Genomic DNA, 21,411 nt, shown 5'->3' with positions numbered 1-21,411 from the left:
CTAATCAACATGATAAGTGTTCTTGCTTAAAATTGAATTATCTCCCCTGTGTACTCTCTAGGCCTGCAGGGTTACTTTATTATTTCATTAGCTTTTTGGGGACAACAAATTTATATGTTCGTTAGACTTTTCATTTGGTGCAGAGAGATGGGTTTACTTGTTACTTGTTTTAAGCAAAATCATGACACAGTGAAAGGTGATTTATTTTCTTTGGGACACTGATTATTTGTCGTCCAATACGTCAGTTCAAATAAGGATTGATCCATAGCAGCCTAAAGGTCTTTGGTTAACCAAATGTAGTGCTTCTGAGATACACTAACTGAAATGCGACACAGCCTTTTTAACAAGAAATGGAATAACTGATCCATTGCATTGAGCACCTTAGCAATATGAAAGCACCAATTGACTAGGCACCTTAGCAATGTGAAAGCACAGATTGACTAGGCACCTTAACAATATGAAAGCACAGATTGACTAGGCACCTTAGCAATATGAAAGCACCGACTGACTAGGCACCTTAACAATATGAAAGCACCGATTGACTAGGCACCTTAACAATATGAAAGCACAGATTGACTAGGCACCTTAGCAATATGAAAGCACAGATTGACTAGGCACCTTAACAATATGAAAGCACAGATTGACAAGGCACCATAGCAATATGAAAGCACAGAATGACAAGACCCCTTAACAATATGAAAGCACAGATTGACTAGGCACATTAACAATATGAAAGCACAGATTGACTAGGCACCTTAGCAATATGAAAACACAGATTGACAAGGCACCTTAGCAATATGAAAACACAGATTGACAAGGCACCTTAGCAATATGAAAGCAAATTGACAGGGCAACCAAGCAATATGAAGTAGACACAATGATATCTTATCTGTGAGAGTTATTCTACATCACAGTCAGCACTGACTCAGCAGTAGTCTGTCTTACAGACCCTGATACATTTATATCAAATACAGCCCATGCAAGTCTATAATGTTTGGCAAGTCTAGATTACTGCAGTATCTGAAAATGAAGAGAATCACTGGGCTCCCTTTTTATTAGATTTTTATTAAGATAACTGAACAACTGTTTTTTCTGTACGTTATGTTCATTTCAGAGACTATATGTTAGTCTAACTCAGCAGTATTGAAGCCATTCATGACAGCCTGCACACATCAAGTCTAGGTCAGCCAACTCCGTGGTCAACAGCTTGAGTAACGATCCTTGCCGTCTGGAAACAGTGACACAGTGAGGTGACTGGGTCAGAAAAACTCAGGGTCAACAGTGTGAGCAACGATCCTTGCCGTCTGGAAACAGTGAGGTGACTGGGTCGGACAAACCCAGGGTCAACAGTGTGAGCAACGATCCTTGCCGTCTGGAAACAGTGACACAGTGAGGTGACTGGGTCAGAAAAACTCAAGTCAACAGTGTGAGCAACGATCCTTGCCGTCTGGAAACAGTGACACAGTGAGGTGGCTGGTTCAGACAAACTCAGGGTCAACAGTGTGAGCAACGGTCCTTGCCGTCTGGAAACAGTGACACAGTGAGGTGACTGGGTCAGACAAACCCAGGGTCAACAGTGTGAGCAACGATCCTTGCCGTCTGGAAACAGTGACACAGTGAGGTGACTGCATGGGTCAGACAAACCCAGGGTCAACAGTGTGAGCAACGATCCTTGCCGTCTGGAAACAGTGACACAGTGAGGTGGCTGGGTCAGACAAACCCAGGGTCAACAGCGTCAGCAACGATCCTTGCCGTCTGGAAACAGTGACACAGTGAGGTGACTGGGTCAGAAAAACTCAAGTCAACAGTGTGAGCAACGATCCTTGCCGTCTGGAAACAGTGACACAGTGAGGTGACTGGGTCAGAAAAACTCAAGTCAACAGTGTGAGCAACGATCCTTGCTGTCTGGAAACAGTGACACAGCTCACATTGTCAACACATCAGTCATCACTCTCAAGCTCTCCAGAGAAACTGGGGACCTGTTCTGTCCCTGTATTTCCATGGAAGGAGTGAGTGAGTGTGAGTATCGTTTTACACTGCTTTTGGCAATATTCCAGCAATACCACACTGGGGGAGCACCAGAAATGACCTTGACACAAAGTACCCATGTGGGGAATCGAACCTGGCCCTTGGCGTGACTGATGAATACTATAACCAATGGGCTACATCATTCCTACAGAAGGAAGCACATGCAGCGATAGAAACTAACATTTTTAGTCCACTAGTCCTTATAATGATACCAAATAGCAAAACCCTTGAAAACAGCAAATTTCTACTAGTCCTTATGATGCCTTAACTATTGGGTACTTTGGCAAGGACTACAGGACTACTGCCAATTTCTAACACTGCACATGGGGAGGACGCTGTCCTAGACACCATATGATACAGAACACGACATTCAAGACGGTACAGACTTTATTCATCCTGTTGAGCCAGTTTCCACAACACTCCCCAAGAATGTAAACAAAGACATCACATTCTCCCCAGGGTCCACCATAATTCCCATATACCCCCATGCTCCAGGACAAATATGTTCTGCCAAAATGTCAGTCATTTTTCAAATTTCTGATAACTCCTGCATCAAATATTCTATAATCAAATCTGTCCTCAGCCGGTAACACATGTAATAAAAAGATGAAATTAATGTAGAATAAATGTCCACGAGCCCATAACATGCAGTGAGAGAGAGAATTTCTCATCCCCATAACTGTAATGACCGACAAATGTGTCCCACTCAATTTCAATCACCAAGTCCCCAATCAACGTTAAGGAGGATAGCCAAAAAACGTTTCAGTTTACCTGGCGTGTTGGAAATTTCAGTTACGTAAACTACTTCTACCAAATATGCAATTTCTTCCCGTGTGTGTTTGATCTGGGAAATCAAGAAAGGACCACCAACCTCATTCTGAAATGAACGTCAGCGAAAATGTCCGCCACAGCTCGGCACAAGAATGACAACAACGTTGAAAAATATCCCAAGAAGATATCTACTCATTACATAAGAGCTTAAAGCGTGTTTTTCGTTTAAATTTGCACTCGTGAAGCAATCAGCTAAACCTAAGTCTAACGTTGTTAAGCAAGCTTATAAATCGAACCTAATTGTTTGTGACACGCATCTCGAGGGGATCAGCCATTTCTTAGCAGCATCACCAACCCCTGGGGTGCTCCCTAAATGTTGAAACAAGATCATCCTAAGAAAAACTGCTGTTGGTTCCTCTTGGAGAGAAATTAGCGTGTTCAGTGTTTGTGTAGGCTATGATACAAGACATGCTTACATAATAATTTGATGACGCTGATGCGTCGGGTTATCATAATGAAAGAATGACACTGATCAGTTCAAGATTTGGTGAGATTTGAACACATGTGAGTGAAACGAGAGATTGTGTTACTTAATAAGCCGCGACATCTCCTTGATCTAAATCATGAATGTTGTGATGGATGTATGGACACTTCGCAAACTTAGGGAGCATTTCAAAATTTAAATGTAGGATAAGACACATAACTAAAATCAGTTGTGAAAAAGTTGGCATCCCCAACGATATTCTGTTGGAACAAAAACCTGTAAATGTATATTTGAACTTGAAATATGTGAAAGTTATTATTGCTGTAAAAGACACTTGCAGGCCTGTTAAATCCAACTCCTGCACCCCTTTGCTTAACAATAGGAATTGAAACTATTTATCCTACTTTAAACATTTGTGTGTGACATAATTTATTACTCTTTTTTAAGTGCCCGGTACAAGCCAAACAATTTATTTTTCCATCCATATCAAATAAAGACAATAAAGAAATGAGTGAGTGAGTGAGTGAGTGAGTGAGTGAGTGAGGTAGGTCTTAAGCCGCTTTTAGCAATGTTCCAGCAATATCACGGCGGGGGACACTGGAAAATGGGCTTCACACATTGTACCCACGTGGGGAATTGAACCCGGGTCTTCGGCGTGACGAGTGAACACTTTAACCACTGGGCTACCCCACAGCCCCTAACATAGAAACATCATGTGATGCCTCGTAACTATTATAAAAAATGTTTCATGAATGTTTGAACTAATTCTGTTCTCTACCGCTCAATCTCTGACTATAATCAATTTAACTTGTGTATGGTTTTAATAAGCAACCCTTTGTGATTTTTCTATTTATTTATTTTCTTTTTTTCTTATTATGGCAAATACTGTATACAACAATCTTTGCTGTTTGCACCACTGGACTTTCTATGGTCTAGAAGTTCCAAAATAAAACTTCAAGCACTGTCAAAATACTGGCACTTTCTTCGGCATGTGTTCTTCCATGCATTCAAAACAGTAGTCTGTCTCACAGTCCCTGAACTATATTATTTTCCCTTCCGCCCGGCCCGTTCTGTAATGCTATCATCCTAAACAAAGCAAGTCTAGATTTTCCCAATCTTACTGGGGTTCCTTCTCAATTTAAATGTAGTTGATTCTATATTTTCAGAGACGTGGCGATATTCTATCACACAGTGGCTCACCCAATAAATGACCATTTTGACTGATTTTATTTTGATATGTTGAATGGATTGAAAAATAACAATAAAACTTCAATATTAGTTTTGATCCAAGTTATAAACTATGTTACCATGGTTACTGTGAAAACATGTTACTGCGTTCACAGTCCCATTTATCACAAACGGACACCATCAATAATTCTTGTTTTCCAATATACAAATGAATTGTGTTGGGGCCAAGGTATGGGCTCACCCTGCTGGAAGCAATGTATAGCAGATGCTGTGGAGGTGGAGGTGTTCTTATCAGTGATGTGACATTCACAGGATTGCCAGCTGGTGCCTGATACTGTGATTGCCTGGAGGTACCGATAAGCCAGGTGACAGCTGTACTTGGGCCATCTGACATGTCAGAGTGGTCCCCGACCCCAGTAATACCCATAAGCAGATATTGTATGGTACCCGTCCTAGATCTGAATACGGTTACCATGAGCAGATATTGTATGGTACCCGTCCTAGATCTGAATACGGTTACCATGAGCAGATATTGTATGGTACCCGTCCTAGATCTGAATATGGTTACCATGAGCAGATATTGTATGGTACCCGTCCTAGATCTGAATACAGTTACCATAAGCTGATATTGTATGGTCCCCATCCTAGATCTGAATACCATGAGCAGATATTGTGTGGTACCCATCCCAGATCTGAATCGGTTACCATAAGCAGATATTGTATTGAACCCGTCCTAGATCTGAATACCATAAGCAGACATTGTATGGTTACCCGTCCTAGATCTGAATACGGTTACCATGAGCAGATATTGTGTGGTACCCGTCCTAGATCTGAATATGGTTACCATGAGCAAATATTGTACGGTACCCGTCCTAGATCTGAATACGGTTACCATGAGCAGATATTGCATGGTACCCGTCCTAGATCCGAATACCATAAGCAGATATTGTGTGGTACCCATCCTAGATCTGAATACCATAAGCAGATATTGTGTGGTACCCATCCTAGATCTGAATACCATGAGCAGATATTGTACGGTACCCATCCTAGATCTGAATACCATGAGCAGATATTGCATGGTTCCAATACTAGGCCTTAATACCATAAACAGACATTGTATGGTACCCACCCTAGACCTTAATACCATAAGCAGACATTGTATGGTACCCACCCTAGACCTTAATACCATAAACAGATATTGTATGGTACCCACCCTAGACCTTAATACCATAAGCAGACATTGTATGGTACCCACCCTAGACCTTAATACCATAAGCCAGAGATATATATCAAAAGACACTCGGATGAGATTATTGATTTATCATCCAAACCTGGCTCCCTAAGGATATATATCGTGCTCGGGTGAGATGAAGCAATATCTACACTTGTTGATAAAAGTGGATAAAGTCCTCGGCAAGCCTCGGAGTTTTTCCACTTTTATCAACTCATGTTGATATATTTGATATCAAAAGACACTTGGGTGAGATGCTCTTTATCATCCAGGTGTGGAGTCCTCATTAACGAGGGTCACTGTATACAGGTGATTTACTTTCATCATTTCTATGATACATATGTGAATGTGCAATGATAAAATCCAACCAAGGTCCCACCAGTCTGACTGATTTACAGACCAGTCTGACTGATTTAGAGGTGTGAGTGTGACAGACACCCTAGCAACATGTGGCCTGTGTCAGTGACATCCTAGAGAAACTGCACCGATGCGATTGAATGCACAATCAGATTGCAGTGTAGTGTGCACAGCGTGCTGGTGTCACAAATCAATGCATGCATGACAGCTCACATTGAACTTACATCGAACAAATGCATGAGTTGTGACATGTTGTCATTTCAATGGCTTTCAGTGTATTATCATGATAATATGTCAATACTAGGGGACCGAATCCGTGGCTTAGTGGTAGAGCGTCCGTCCAGAGAGCGGAAGGTTCGGGGTTCTATCCTCGGCCGCTTCATACCAAAAGACGTTAAAAGATGGTACTTGTTGTTACCCTGTCTGGCGCTCGGCATTAAGGGGCTAAAAAAAGGACTGGTCGGCTCTGGGTCAGTATACTGTCGGCATCAGTCTGGACTAGTACAAGCAGCCACACAAACACACACACGTGCATGCACCTCGCTAGTTAAGTGCTATAATCTTGGACGTTAAACCCCATTTCACCTCACCTCAATACTAGGGCTGCAACGAATACACTATGAGGCAAATACAATTTGTATCACGAATATAGGGTAACGAATACGAATATTAATTCACGAATACAATTACAAGTCAGCAGTTGATGTATAATTTGTTATATTCAGTGAAACAATAACATAAATTATTTGACATGGTTTGTTAATTATTAATATATTAAACATTAATATACTGCACTTATCCAGGTACTAGTATCTGCTCAAATGCGACAATGACCAGTGACCACAATACTGTTAAATTAAATATCATAATAGTGTTGGTTTTGAAGAAATCTATGCATTTAACATGTTTAATAAGTTTTAATAAACTTTTATGGATATTTTTAGGTACAGGGTATGTAAATGCACATGATTGCATATATTCATAAATATTCGATTCTAGTGGCTACGAATAACGAATTCAATTCATGAATGAATACGGTTCTATTCACCGAATACACAAGTGAATTGTAACAGCCCTAGTCAATACATCATTGCAAGTCATGCAAAAGTAGATATGGTGAGGTAAAATGGGGTTTAATGTCGCATCCAAGATTATTGCACTTATATATAGCAACGTGCATGCACGTGTGTGTGTGTGGCTGCTTGTACTAGTCTGGACTGATGCCGATTTACAGCGCTACCTGAGATACCATGCCGCAGTTTAACATGAATACCACACTCAGACACAGTATACTGACTCCGAGCCGACCAGTCCTTGTTTTACCCCCTAAATGCCGAGTGCTGACACGGCTTTTGGATCAAACCCCAGACCTTCCGCTCTAAAGGCGGACGCTCTACCACTGGACCATGGAAGCCGTCGAAAGTTGTGATGCAGATAAACTATAAATTAGCAGATGCTGAATCTTGGATCTGAGATTAAACGATAAATCCATAATTATGTTTATAGATCTGCAACACATGCATTTGAGAGGCAGACGTTAGAGTACTAGGTAAGGATAAGATATATGGATGAACAACTTCTTTATTACAATTAGTGGGGGCACTGGTGGCCCAGTCATCTAAGGGGCCGTGATTCGCTGTGCAGAGTTGCGTCCCTTGGACACGCCAGAAACCTATGATTGTGGGTTCGAATCCCGGTTCGCCCCGATTATGTTTCTAGGTTTGTCAGCACCATACCCATGCTCGTGGGTTTCACTGAAGTGGTAAACGTCTGAGACCTGCATCACTTCAGGCTTTACTCACACATTAAGCTGACACGCCGCGATATAACTGGAATACTGTTAAAAGCGGCGTAAAAAACAACTCACTCACTATTACAATTAGTAGCGACGTTTAGGTTTAAACACCCTTAACAAGCAACTGATGTACAGAGTATGGTTGACAAGCATATGTACAAGTGTGATGCAGTGTTTATACAGAGGAGTACCACTGCCTCATACCTGTTTATATGGTATATATGCTTGTCAACCATTCTCTGCAAGAACGTCGCTCCTAAAGGTAATAAAGAGTTGTTCATCCATATATCTTACCCTTATTTATATTCTTATCATGTAAATGTTTTTTTCAAATTTTTCACAATTTACAGTTAATAGCAGGATTGGCTAGATTTTTTAGACAAATATTGGAGCTGACCTCCAGTGTGTGGGAAGGGGGGGGGGGGGGGGGGAGGGAGGGAGGAGAGGGTTATAGGCTTTGCACATAGTGAGCAATGTTGGTTTAACACTAATTTGAAAAGTAGTCCAGTTACATCACATCATGTCAGCTTCATGTGAGAGGAAAGCCCAAAGTGATGCAGGTCTCAGACATTATCACTTGAGGTGAAATGGGGTTATATAGAGACGTGCATGCACGTGTGTGTGTGTGTGTATGGCTGCTTGAACTGGTCCGGACTGATGCCGATTTATAGTGCCAGCACACTGAGATACCATGCCGCAGTTTAACATGAATACCCCACTCAGACACAGTATACCGAGCTGACCAGTCCTTGTTTTAGCCCCTTAATGCCGAGCGCCAGACAGGGTAACAACAAGTACCAACTTTTAACGTCTTTTGGTATGACGCGGCTGGGGATCGAACCCCGGACCTTCCGCTCTCCGGGCGGACGCTCTACCATTAGACCACGGAGGCGGTCCATTATCACTTCGATGAAACCCATGGGCATTGGTATGGTGCTGAAACATAATCGGGGCGAATTGGGATTCGAACCAACAACCCTAAGTTTCTGGCATGCCCAAGGGAGGCAACTCTGCATGGCCAATTACGGCGCCTGAGACAACTGGACCTACTGGGGCCCCTAGCTTTACATATAAGCTCCAGATAATTTTTGAGCCACATTATCATTCACATTGGATAATCATGTATTGATATTTTGGGGGGTATTCAATATATTTTAACTCTCTTGAGTCCAGTCTATTTGGGTATGTCTAAACCTATGAGTAGATTTAAGGAAAAAAAAAACCTGCTTAAAATTCTGTGTTAGAGGACTTCTAATTTGCATCTGTACATGTGTTGCCCGAAAGGTGTCGCATGTCGCATAAACCCGCAACAGTGATTTACATGCGTAATAAAGTTTCAAGTGAGAAGTAGCATTACTGCTTTTTTCACTGCGGTAGAGTCCCTGTATATATGATGCCAGCATACAATCAGTAAAAACACATCTGTAAACAACTACAGGTGAGTGAGAATGGTTTTACGCCCCTTTTAGCAATATTCCAGCAATATCACTGAGGGGGGACACCAGAAAGGGGCTTCACGCATTGTGTGTGTGTGTGTGTGTGAGTTGGGTTTAACGCCGCTTTTAACAGTATTACAGTTATATCGCGGCGTGTCAGCTATATGTGTGAGGAGAGCCCCAAGTGATGCAGGTTTCAGACGTTTACCACTTCGGTGAAACCCACGAGCACGAGTATGGTGCTGACAAACCTAGAAACATAATCGGGGCGAACCGAGATTCAAACCCACAATCATAGGTTTCTGGCGTGCTCAAGGGACGCAACTCTGCACAGCGAATCGCGGCGCCTTAGACGACTGGGCCACCCAGTGCCCCCGCTTCACACATTGTACCCATGTGGGGAATTGAACCCAGGTCTTTGGCGTGATGAGAGAACGTTTTAATCACTAGGCTACCCGCCCGCCCCTAAGAAATGCAGGTACACACACTAAAAGGGTTATTAATCATAGTGTTGTTATACTATTGCTTTTTTAAACTGTTCAAGCATATTTGTAAACAAGGAACTCAACTGGGAATTGAAGATTTATTTTGCGTGTCCTATCTGGATCGCTGACATATTATATCCAAGCTCCCTTTGCACCAAATGCCACAATCCACGTAAAATGACCACAAAGAATGACGGGTGTCATGCCTCACTGAAATATCAGTGCATCACAAGTTCATATCATTTTCCAAGAGTAGGATGAACCATGTTTGGCAATAACTCGACCTGGTATCTACTTGGGGTGGCGTGTTACTGTATCGCCTATCATGAAACAAAATGCTAAATCGGATTGCATGACGCCATTGGATGATACTGCATGAGATGTAACTAACCAGTCATGTGACTAGTAAATATTCCTGGCCATTTATGACATGAATGAAGCTGAGTTTGAAGAGTCTACCATATTTGTATCTTCACGAGGTAAGGGAGACAAGTCATGCTCCCTCATGAGTTGGGAATCTGTGAAGCACCATTAAAATATCCATGTCTTTCCTATGTTCTTTCTTTGAACGTCTGACCCGATGTTCTTTCTTTGTACATGTCTGACCTGAAGTTCTTTATTTGTACATGTCTGACCTGAAGTTCTTTATTTGTACATGTCTGACCTGAAGTTCTTTATTTGTATGTGTCTGACCTGAAGTTCTTTCTTTGTATGTGTCTGACCTGAAGTTCTTTATTTGTACATGTCTGACCTGATGTTCTTTCTTTGTACATGTCTGACCTGATGTTCTTTCTTTGTACATGTCTGACCTGATGTTCTTTATTTGTACATGTCTGACCTGATTTTCTTTCTTTGTACATGTCTGACCTAATGTTCTTTCTTTGTACGTGTCTGACCTGAAGTTCTTTATTTGTACATGTCTGACCTGATGTTCTTTCTTTGTACATGTCTGACCTGATGTTCTTTCTTTGTACGTGTCTGACCTGATGTTCTTTCTTTGTACGTGTCTGACCTGATGTTCTTTCTTTGTACATGTCTGACCTGAAGTTCTTTATTTGTACATGTCTGACCTGAAGTTCTTTATTTGTACATGTCTGACCTGAAGTTCTTTATTTGTACATGTCTGACCTGAAGTTCTTTATTTGTATGTGTCTGACCTGAAGTTCTTTATTTGTATGTGTCTGACCTGAAGTTCTTTATTTGTACATGTCTGACCTGATGTTCTTTCTTTGTACATGTCTGACCTGATGTTCTTTCTTTGTACATGTCTGACCTGAAGTTCTTTATTTGTATGTGTCTGACCTGAAGTTCTTTATTTGTACATGTCTGACCTGAAGTTCTTTATTTGTACATGTCTGACCTGAAGTTCTTTATTTGTACATGTCTGACCTCATGTTTTTCTTTCTTTGTACATGTCTGACCTGATGTTCTTTCTTTGTACGTGTCTGACCTGAAGTTCTTTATTTGTACATGTCTGACCTGAAGTTCTTTATTTGTACATGTCTGACCTGATGTTCTTTCTTTGTACATGTCTGACCTGATGTTCTTTCTTTGTACATGTCTGACCTGAAGTTCTTTATTTGTACATCTGACCTGAAGTTCTTTATTTGTACATGTCTGACCTGAAGTTCTTTATTTGTATGTGTCTGACCTGAAGTTCTTTCTTTGTATGTGTCTGACCTGATGTTCTTTATTTGTACATCTGACCTGAAGTTCTTTCTTTGTACATGTCTGACCTGATGTTCTTTCTTTGTACATGTCTGACCTGATGTTCTTTCTTTGTACATGTCTGACCTGAAGTTCTTTATTTGTATGTGTCTGACCTGAAGTTCTTTCTTTGTATGTGTCTGACCTGAAGTTCTTTATTTGTACATCTGACCTGAAGTTCTTTATTTGTACATGTCTGACCTGATGTTCTTTCTTTGTACATGTCTGACCTGATGTTCTTTATTTGTGAGTGAGTGAGTGAGTGAGTGAGTGAGTGAGTGAGTGAGTGAGTGAGTTTGATTTAACGCCGCTTTTAACAATATTCCAGTTATATCGCGGCGTGTCAGCTTAATGTGGGGGGAAAGCCCGAAGTGATGCAGGTCTCAGACGTTTACCACTTCGGTGAAACCCACAAGCACGGGTATGGTGCTGACAAACCTAGAAACATAATTGGGGCGAACCGGGATTCGAACCCACAATCATAGGTTTCTGGCGTGCCCAAGGGACGCAACTCTGCACAGCGAATCGCAGCGCCTTAGACGACTGGGCCACCCGTGCCCCCTCTTTATTTGTGCATCTGACCTGAAGTTCTTTCTTTGTACATGTCTGACCTGAAGTTCTTTTTTTGTACATCTGACCTGAAGTTCTTTCTTTGTACATGTCTGACCTGATGTTCTTTCTTTGTACATGTCTGACCTGATGTTCTTTCTTTGTACATGTCTGACCTGATGTTCTTTCTTTGTACATGTCTGACCTGATGTTCTTTCTTTGTACGTGTCTGACCTGATGTTCATTATTTGAACATGTCTGACCTGAAGTTCTTTATTTGTACATGTCTGACCTGAAGTTCTTTCTTTGTACATGTCTGACCTGCTGTTCTTTCTTTGTACATGTCTGACCTGATGTTCTTTCTTTGTACATGTCTGACCTGATGTTCTTTCTTTGTACATGTCTGACCTGAAGTTCTTTATTTGTACATCTGTGACCTGAAGTTCTTTCTTTGTACATCTGACCTGAAGTTCTTTATTTGTACATGTCTGACCTGAAGTTCTTTATTTGTATGTGTCTGACCTGAAGTTCTTTCTTTGTATGTGTCTGACCTGATGTTCTTTATTTGTACATCTGACCTGAAGTTCTTTCTTTGTACATGTCTGACCTGATGTTCTTTCTTTGTACATGTCTGACCTGATGTTCTTTCTTTGTACATGTCTGACCTGAAGTTCTTTATTTGTACGTGTCTGACCTGAAGTTCTTTCTTTGTATGTGTCTGACCTGAAGTTCTTTCTTTGTACATGTCTGACCTGATGTTCTTTCTTTGTACATGTCTGACCTGATGTTCTTTATTTGTGAGTGAGTGAGTGAGTGAGTGAGTGAGTGAGTGAGTGAGTGAGTGAGTGAGTGAGTTTGATTTAACGCCGCTTTTAACAATATTCCAGTTATATCGCGGCGTGTCAGCTTAATGTGGGGGGAAAGCCCGAAGTGATGCAGGTCTCAGACGTTTACCACTTCGGTGAAACCCACGAGCACGGGTATGGTGCTGACAAACCTAGAAACATAATTGGGGCGAACCGGGATTCGAACCCACAATCATAGGTTTCTGGCGTGCCCAAGGGACGCAACTCTGCACAGCGAATCGCAGCGCCTTAGACGACTGGGCCACCCGTGCCCCCTCTTTATTTGTGCATCTGACCTGAAGTTCTTTCTTTGTACATGTCTGACCTGAAGTTCTTTTTTTGTACATCTGACCTGAAGTTCTTTCTTTGTACATGTCTGACCTGATGTTCTTTCTTTGTACATGTCTGACCTGATGTTCTTTCTTTGTACATGTCTGACCTGATGTTCTTTCTTTGTACATGTCTGACCTGATGTTCATTATTTGAACATGTCTGACCTGAAGTTCTTTATTTGTACATGTCTGACCTGAAGTTCTTTCTTTGTACATGTCTGACCTGCTGTTCTTTCTTTGTACATGTCTGACCTGAAGTTCTTTCTTTGTACATGTCTGACCTGAAGTTCTTTATTTGTACATGTCTGACCTGCTGTTCTTTCTTTGTACATGTCTGACCTGAAGTTCTTTATTTGTACATGTCTGACCTGATGTTCTTTCTTTGTACATGTCTGAGTGAGTGAGTGAGTGAGTATGGTTTTACGCCGCTTTTAGCAATATTCCAGCAATATCACGGCGGGGGACACCAGAAATGGGCTTCACACATTGTACCCATGTCGGGAATCATACCCAGGTCTTCGGCGTGACAAGCGAACGCTTTAACCACAAGGCTACCCGACCGCCCCTGTACATGTCTGAACTGAAGTTCTTTCTCTCTACATGTCTGACCTGATGTTGTAGCGGCTGGTCCCAATGGTTTTATTAAAATCAGTGTATATATTGCTTAACTCAGCACTAAGCACCCAGCAATCTGCCAGCGGTATGATGACGGGCTGTACATGCTATAAATAATGGATTCTGAACCAGACAAAACAGTGCTTGATATTGTGAGCAACGATCAACCCTGTTCGGGCATATGTATCACGCTATCAACCAAGTCACTGAACCTGACAACGAGATTCATAAAGTGGCTTCTGGGGACCAGTTCTTACCTGGAACCCAGACAGGTGGATTTGTTAAAGCAACAAACATTTGGTCCAGGGTTTGTCCGCCGCCAAACAAGCTGACACAGAATTTTAGTGATTGTCGATCAGGAAACAAGCATTCTTACCTCAAACTCCTTAGGATCAAACATATTCTTCAGGATTACAGTTTTTTCACATTTCAACCTCGCGTCTTCTTTCTCAGGTCTCCAGTCGAACAGCCTAGACAACAAAAAGAAGTGTCAATGAATCTGTATTAACAAACATAAAGCATGGATGACATCAGCATGGAGTTTGTCCTCTTCCAGAGGCAAGAGAGTTAACTGACTATAAAAGTCAAGTTTCCACCCTTGCCGATCTAGGCTGGTATTATGGAGATACATTTTGGCTGGACTAACGAGTCTATGCATAGTCCAATCAAAATTGTGCAATCCAAAAAAAAATCAAAAATCAAGTTCGTAAACTGTCATGCAGATTTCAGTCGATTGCAGGATTTGCAAAGCATGTGCCCTGCCAACTCGTTGTCAACAGATACTTTTTAAATCAAGGTGCTCATTAGATTTGATGCACTTCGCAATGTAAGACCCCTTTTATCAAAACATAGATCTTGATTATCGACCAGATCGTATTGACTGGGCACAGACATTTTGTTTGAAACAAATGCAAGTGATACGAGAGGTGGAATCTGATTGGTTCATAGAAGGGACATAACTTGTAATAGCCACAGGTGGCGCTACGATCGGACCCAGCAATTCCAGCCTAGTTCGGCAAGGGTGGAAACTGGATTTATAAAGTCAGATAAACTCTCTTGCCTCGGGAAGATGGGAGTTTGTCAGAGACTGACTATTTAGTCTGTCACTGCTTCAGGACAGGCAACTTTTTTCTCTGAAAGGCAGATCTGAACAGTTGGGGATGTTTTGTGTGTTGTTTAACGCCGCTCTCATCAATAACCCACGATATGACAGCTGTCTGTAAATCTTCGACTCTGGACAATACAGTGATTTGCATCCTGAGCATGGATCCATGCAATTCAGATATGACATGCAATAGGGCCGTTACAATTCATTCACGTATTCGGTGAATCGAACCGTATCCATTCATGAATTGAATTCGTTATTCGTGGCCACTAGAATCGAATATTTATTAATATGCAATCATGTGCATTTACATACCCTGTACCTAAAACGTCCATAAGAACATATGATATGCATAGATTTCTTTGAAGACAACACTCTTATTATATTTAATTTGACAGGAATTTGGTCACTGGTCATTGTAGCATTTGAGCAGAAACTGACACTAAGTACCTGGATAAGTGCAGTATATAAATGTATAATATAGATAATTAACAAACCATGTCAAATAATTTATGTTGTTAATGTTTCACTGAATATAACAAATAATACATCAACTGCTGACTTATCATTGTATTCGTGAACTAATATTCGTATTTATTACCCTATATTCGTGATACGAATCGTATTCGCCTCATAGGTTATTCGTTGCAGCCCTAACATGCAATCAGCCAAGTCACCTAGTCTGACCACCCGATCCATTCAGGGAGGGTTTACCGATGAGGTTTCATTGATAAGTTCTTAGCCTCACATAGAAGGAACTTAGTAATTGTAAAATCTTTTGTTGTGGCCATTACATGATGTCATGGAGGTTATCCACAAAAAATTGAGTCAATTGAACAAACTGTTTCGCTGTGACTATTCAGGAAAATAAGCAGGGGTCTGTGAGCTTTGGAAAATGGACAAACTTGAGGAATGTGCAGTAATCAAGTAATGAGCTTATACCGTATTCGACGTAATAAGCGCCCTGCTCTAATAAGCACCCACGGCGATATTTGCAAATATTATGGCTAGTGAATAATCCCAATTAGCACCCCTTCCGATTGATCAATGTACACATGACTTATTTATTCGTGTATAATACGCACTCATGTGTTATATGCATCCTTAATTATGGGTAATTAAATTCTGGATAAATATATCTGTCGTGTATAATACACACAGACTTTTATTTTGTATCATTTCAGGCTGTCAGCATAAACCATGAAATTTACAATCTTTCAACTCTGTTTTTTTTCTCCAAAATTTTATTCTAATAAGAGCCCCCTATTTCAAATTTTGAGAGCGCCCTGGGCGCTTATTACGTCAAATACAGTAACCAAAACCCATCCATGAAGGTATGAGTACAACACTAGGGAAGGATGCCGCTTCCTATGCCACTGTTAAGCGTGGCAGGGAGAGACTTGGAGACAACCCCTTTACTGGATTTGTTTGTTTGTTGTTTAACTCCACACTCAGCAATATTCCAGCTATATGACATCGGTCTGTAAATAACCGAGTCTGGACCAGACAATCCAGTGATTGACATCATGAGCATAGATCCACGCAATTGGGATTGATGACATGCATCAACCATGTCAGCAAGCCTGACCACCGGATCCCGTTAGTTGCCTCTTACGACAAGCATAGTTGCCTTTTACGGCAAGCATGGGTTGCTGAAAACCTATATTCCACCCCAGATCTTCATGGGTCCCCTTTACTGGAAGGCCTGTCACATCAGCAACACCAGAAATGATTCAGAGTGAGTTTAGCAATATTCCAGCAATATCACAGCAGGGGACACCAGAAATGGGCTCAACACATTGTACATTGTCAGGAATCGAACCCAGGTCTTCGGCGTGACGAGCAAATGCTTTAACCACTAGGCTACCCGACCGCCCCCGATTAAGATGAGAGTAAGCCTTGGTAAAGGTTTTTGCATTATCATTTAAAATGCATCATGTCCACATTGTAGAGCTGGCTATTGATATAGATCATAGAGATCGATAATGGCTAACTAATTACAGTCATACCCTGCAATAACGCGGGTCTCGGGGTCCATTGACACCCGCGTTTTTCCAATTATGTAATGTAGGTCGGGTGATTGTTCAACTAACGAGGACACGAATACATGTACTGTATGTGTATGCACACTTAAGGATGTATGTGCATAAATGTGCATGGTTATGGCAGAAAAATTGATGGTGTTTGTGAGAAAAATAAATAAATATGATTTTATTTGTGTGCTTTTTATTCGTAAGGTTGATCTTTTGTACAAGTCTAGGTATCCCGTTATTGTTAACAACCTTGACTGCTGGGATCTTTGAATACAAATATGGTAAGATATAGATGTAAAAAAATAATGTATACTTAGACAAACCCAAATTGTTAAGTCACAAACTGTCCTGAACGAAGCCACTAACCACACGATATTTTCGACAAATAAGCCAGTTAAACACTGTTTCAGACTGCAAATTATTATACTGGTATAAAATAACATGAGAGTTTGATTTCAAAAACCAATGTTACAATAGTTAAACTCTGCAAAGGTGCCAATTTCGTGCTAATTTCAACATACCTTATCAAACAATGGAGCGGTGGCATGTGAGTTGCTTAGACAATCAAATGACTCGTACGCTATTTGCTTACAAAAAGGAAGGCAATGACAGGGTGATCGCATTAAAATCTGGAGAGTGTCAACTTTGCCACAGGAATGTAGAGACACACGATGGAAGTGATACAACACTCAGGATTTATTACATATAATAAAAGTATATGACAACGGATACAAATATTTATCACAGTATACATGGTTACTTTTTGTGACTTTATGAGTGAGTGAGTTGGGTTTAAGGCCGCTTTTAACAGTATTCCAGTTATACCCCGGCGTGTCAGCTTAATGTGGAAGGAAAGCCCGAAGTGATGCAGGTCTTAGACGTTTACCAGTTGGGTGAAACCCACGAACACGGGTATGGTGCTGACAAGCCTAGAAACATAATCGGGGCGAACCGGGATTCGAACCCACAACCATAGGTTTCTGAGATGCCCAAGAGACGCAACTCTGCACAGCGAATTGCGGCGCTTTAGACGACTGGGGCACCTGTGCCCCCTTGTGACTTTATGAATCAGACAATAACTGTTTTTAGACAAATGTACACGTACAGTTGATCGCTTTGTTTCAGACAATAGATGTGATCACTATATAATTTTTAACTTATTGATGAGATTCAAAAAATTTTCTGGTTATTGTCCGGATGTTGCTCCGGATTAAGCCGCAACGAACACCCACCCACCATGTCGTTATTCCAATGACAACACGGAAACGCTTGATGTTCAAAACTATTCACGAAAGTTCACAGCACTGATCTCATAAATTACTCACTGTTGCAACATATGAAAGGGTAACAACTTACTAACAAGGTAAATGTTAATTGAAGTTAAATTGATGAAGTTGGAAGTCGGATCGTAATTAGGTCTAGATTTGGAGAAACTACGTCGTGTGTTTTTAGCAAATAAAAAACAAACCAGGTGTTCATAGTTGTTTGGATATTTATCTTATTAGGTCATCGCTGTACTCTCACCAAATATGTGTAATCAGATGAGAAACAGCCATTACTGATTACCCTGCGTTCAACGGAATCCACAGTATCGCGAAGGGCGTTATTGCGGGGGATGACTGTATCTATCAATTATCTATAAAAAATGGAGGATTAACTTCTAGCAAATATGCTAGAAAGAACCGAATGTAATCTAACATATTTCACTCTACTGGTGAGCAGTGACACAATTAAGCATGGATTACTATGTGGCCATTTCAGACATAACAAAAACAGTTGCAGTTGACTATGTTGACACTCACTTTTCTTGCTTTTCCTTTAGTTTCCGCTTGTCCTTATTGGTGAGTTTTCTCCTCTTCTTTGAAGGATCGTACTGTCCCTTCATCTGAAACTGGGCCCTCTCTACGGATATCTTGTGACCTCGGACCTCGGACCCGTCTAGGATGTTCAGGGCAAGTTCAACAGACTCTTGCTGGAAGAGTGAGTGAGTCAGTTGGGTTTAATGTCGCTTTTAACATTATTCCAGTTATATCATGACATGTCAGTTTAATGTGGGAGGAAATTCCAAAGTGATGCAGGACGTTTACCACTTTGGTGAAACCCACGAGCACGGGTATGGTTTTGACAAACCTAGAAAGATAATCGGGGCGAACCAGGATTCGAACCCATGATCATAGGTTTCTAGCTTGACCATCGGACATAACCATGCACAGCGAATTGCCAACCGTGCCCCCCTTGCTGGAAGAGAAGGCGTGTTATGAGTGTGATGTGTCAGTAGAGTCGGGTAGCTGATGACTACACTTCTAGCCTTCTTGTTACCTGGTTAGCTTGCACTGAAACCATTCAACGACTGTCATACACCATGTACCCCAAAACGTCGACAATCTTGATATAAAATATATCCACACAAAATGGTAAAAGTTTCAAACTTCAAGGTTTGCCAACATGCCCGAGGAGCTTTAACTTTTATCGATGTGTTGATAAATTTGATATCAAAAGACACAAGGGTGAGATCCTATTTATCATCCAAGATCATTTTTCCAACTTTTTCAGTTTGTAAACAGTAATAACCAGTGTCTTGGGCGCAAACAATACAGTTACAAACTTAACCGATCACATCACTGGTCTGCAAAGCGTTGTGAGGCAATTTTATTGTAGCGATCTTCTACTCATCCACTGTATTTCTAAAACTATACAGGTTGATGGTTATACACTTTGCAAGTACTTCATATTAAATACATTTAGATTTCAATGCAAGTGAGAACAAGATATTAATGATTGATATACTTTCTATGTTTCCAGTCTTATTAATGATGTACACATCAGCTGTTGTATTCACACTAACATTCTGTACACACCACAAAGGAGCCACAGATGCACTTGCTGATAGGACCCGTGACAATCCGGGGTAAAATTGGTTTTCAGCAACCCATGCTTGCCGTGAAAGGCGACTATGCTTGTCGTAAGAGGCGACTAACGGGATCAGGTCGTCAGGCTCGCTGACTTGGTTGATGCATGTCATTAATCCCAATTGTGTGGAAAGATGCTCATGATGTCAATCACTGGATTGTCTGGTCCAGACTCGATTATGTACAGACCTCTGACATATAGCTGGAATATTGCTGAGTGTGGCATTAAACAACAAACCAACTAACCAACTTGCTGCATGGAGCTGAACAGTAAATGAATTGTTTGATTGTTTGTTTGTTGTTCAACGCTACACTCAGCAATATCCCATCTTAATGACTGCGGTCTGTAAATAACCATGTCTGCATGGACCAGAAGATACAGTGATCGATATCATGAGCATCAATCCGCACAATTGGGATACAATGACATGCATTAACCAAATCAGCGAGCCTGCCAACTCAATCTTCTTAGCAGGCAATTATTAAACTATAACTGACCTAAATAATCAGAAATGTTTAAATAAGACCAGACAAATTCATTAAATTATATTGCCATTTTTATTTCTCATGAAAAGAGATGAAATTATTTAAATTTGATATTTGAGGTGTTACCTATCATAACCATGTCTCAGCTTTCCACAGCCTTATTGTTTGAAAATTCTTGAACATTATAAATTGCTATAAAATTTAATTTTTACATTTAATGCCAGGAGTAAATCCTATGAAGTCCTGTAATGGTCCAGGGTGCCGTTGAACAAAGCGATCTTAGCGCTAAGGTGATCGTAACTCCCATATGTTAACATAGACTTACGACAGTCTAGTGCTAAGGTTGTTTTGTACAAAAGCAACCTGGACATTTCCATTAAAATTCGGTTTTATCCCTTCAGACAGTATGAAAATGACTGTATGGCTGTGTATGGCCCCAAATTATGTATTGCGATATATTGTGAAAGAAAACTTGAGTCCTGTCCACTGTTTAATATTCTTTTACCTCCAAATTGCATCACAGTATCCATTGTACAATCATACATTGTTAGATTATTTCAAAATAAAAAAAGGGGAAAAACAGAACATTCTTCCGTTTTCATTTTCATGAATTTTTTTTCATTATTTTAAAACTCATTAACACTCAAAGTTAACTCAAAAGAGTCAAAAGAAAAATGCCTTGTTAGTGACAACTTCGAAATCTGCTTGTCCCTATCCGCCATTTGTAAACAAATCAAGGGAGATAACAACATAAGCTTGTAACTAAAGGTTTATCAAGAAGCTGTTCGTGCAGTTTCATCACAATGACGTAAAAAGATTGACAATAGCAGTTGTTTTATGCGATTTAAATTTGAGTGAGTGAGTATAATTTTATGCCGCTTTTAGCAATATTCCAGCAATATCACAGTTGGGGACACCAGAAATGGGCTTCACACATTGTACCCATGTCGGGAATCGAACCGGGGTCTCCAATGTGATGAGCAAACGCTTTAACCACTAGGCTACCCGACCGCCCCATTTTAAACTTAGAACACAAAATCACTGTAAATATAACG

At 40.8% G+C, this 21,411-nt stretch overlaps 1 protein-coding gene across 1 annotated transcript in view; it reads right to left on the bottom strand.

The window, feature by feature from the left end:
* The window catches only part of LOC124138299 (HIV Tat-specific factor 1 homolog), a 57,630-nt gene that overhangs the window by 27,824 nt on the left and 8,395 nt on the right, over positions 1–21,411 (bottom strand). Inside the window, exons 5-6 of the mRNA XM_048383920.1 lie at positions 18,764–18,933; positions 14,200–14,293 (exon numbers count right to left, since the gene is read on the bottom strand). Coding sequence (XP_048239877.1) covers positions 14,200–14,293; positions 18,764–18,933 — 264 coding nt within the window. The remainder of the gene's footprint in view (positions 1–14,199; positions 14,294–18,763; positions 18,934–21,411) is intronic.

This window comes from Haliotis rufescens, unplaced genomic scaffold, assembly GCF_023055435.1.
Source record: "Haliotis rufescens isolate VD_foot unplaced genomic scaffold, xgHalRufe1.0.p SCAF_5, whole genome shotgun sequence".
Taxonomy (NCBI): Eukaryota; Metazoa; Mollusca; class Gastropoda; order Lepetellida; family Haliotidae; genus Haliotis; species Haliotis rufescens.
Note: the sequence above shows the minus strand (reverse complement) of the source record. Positions and strands in the feature narration are given on the sequence as shown.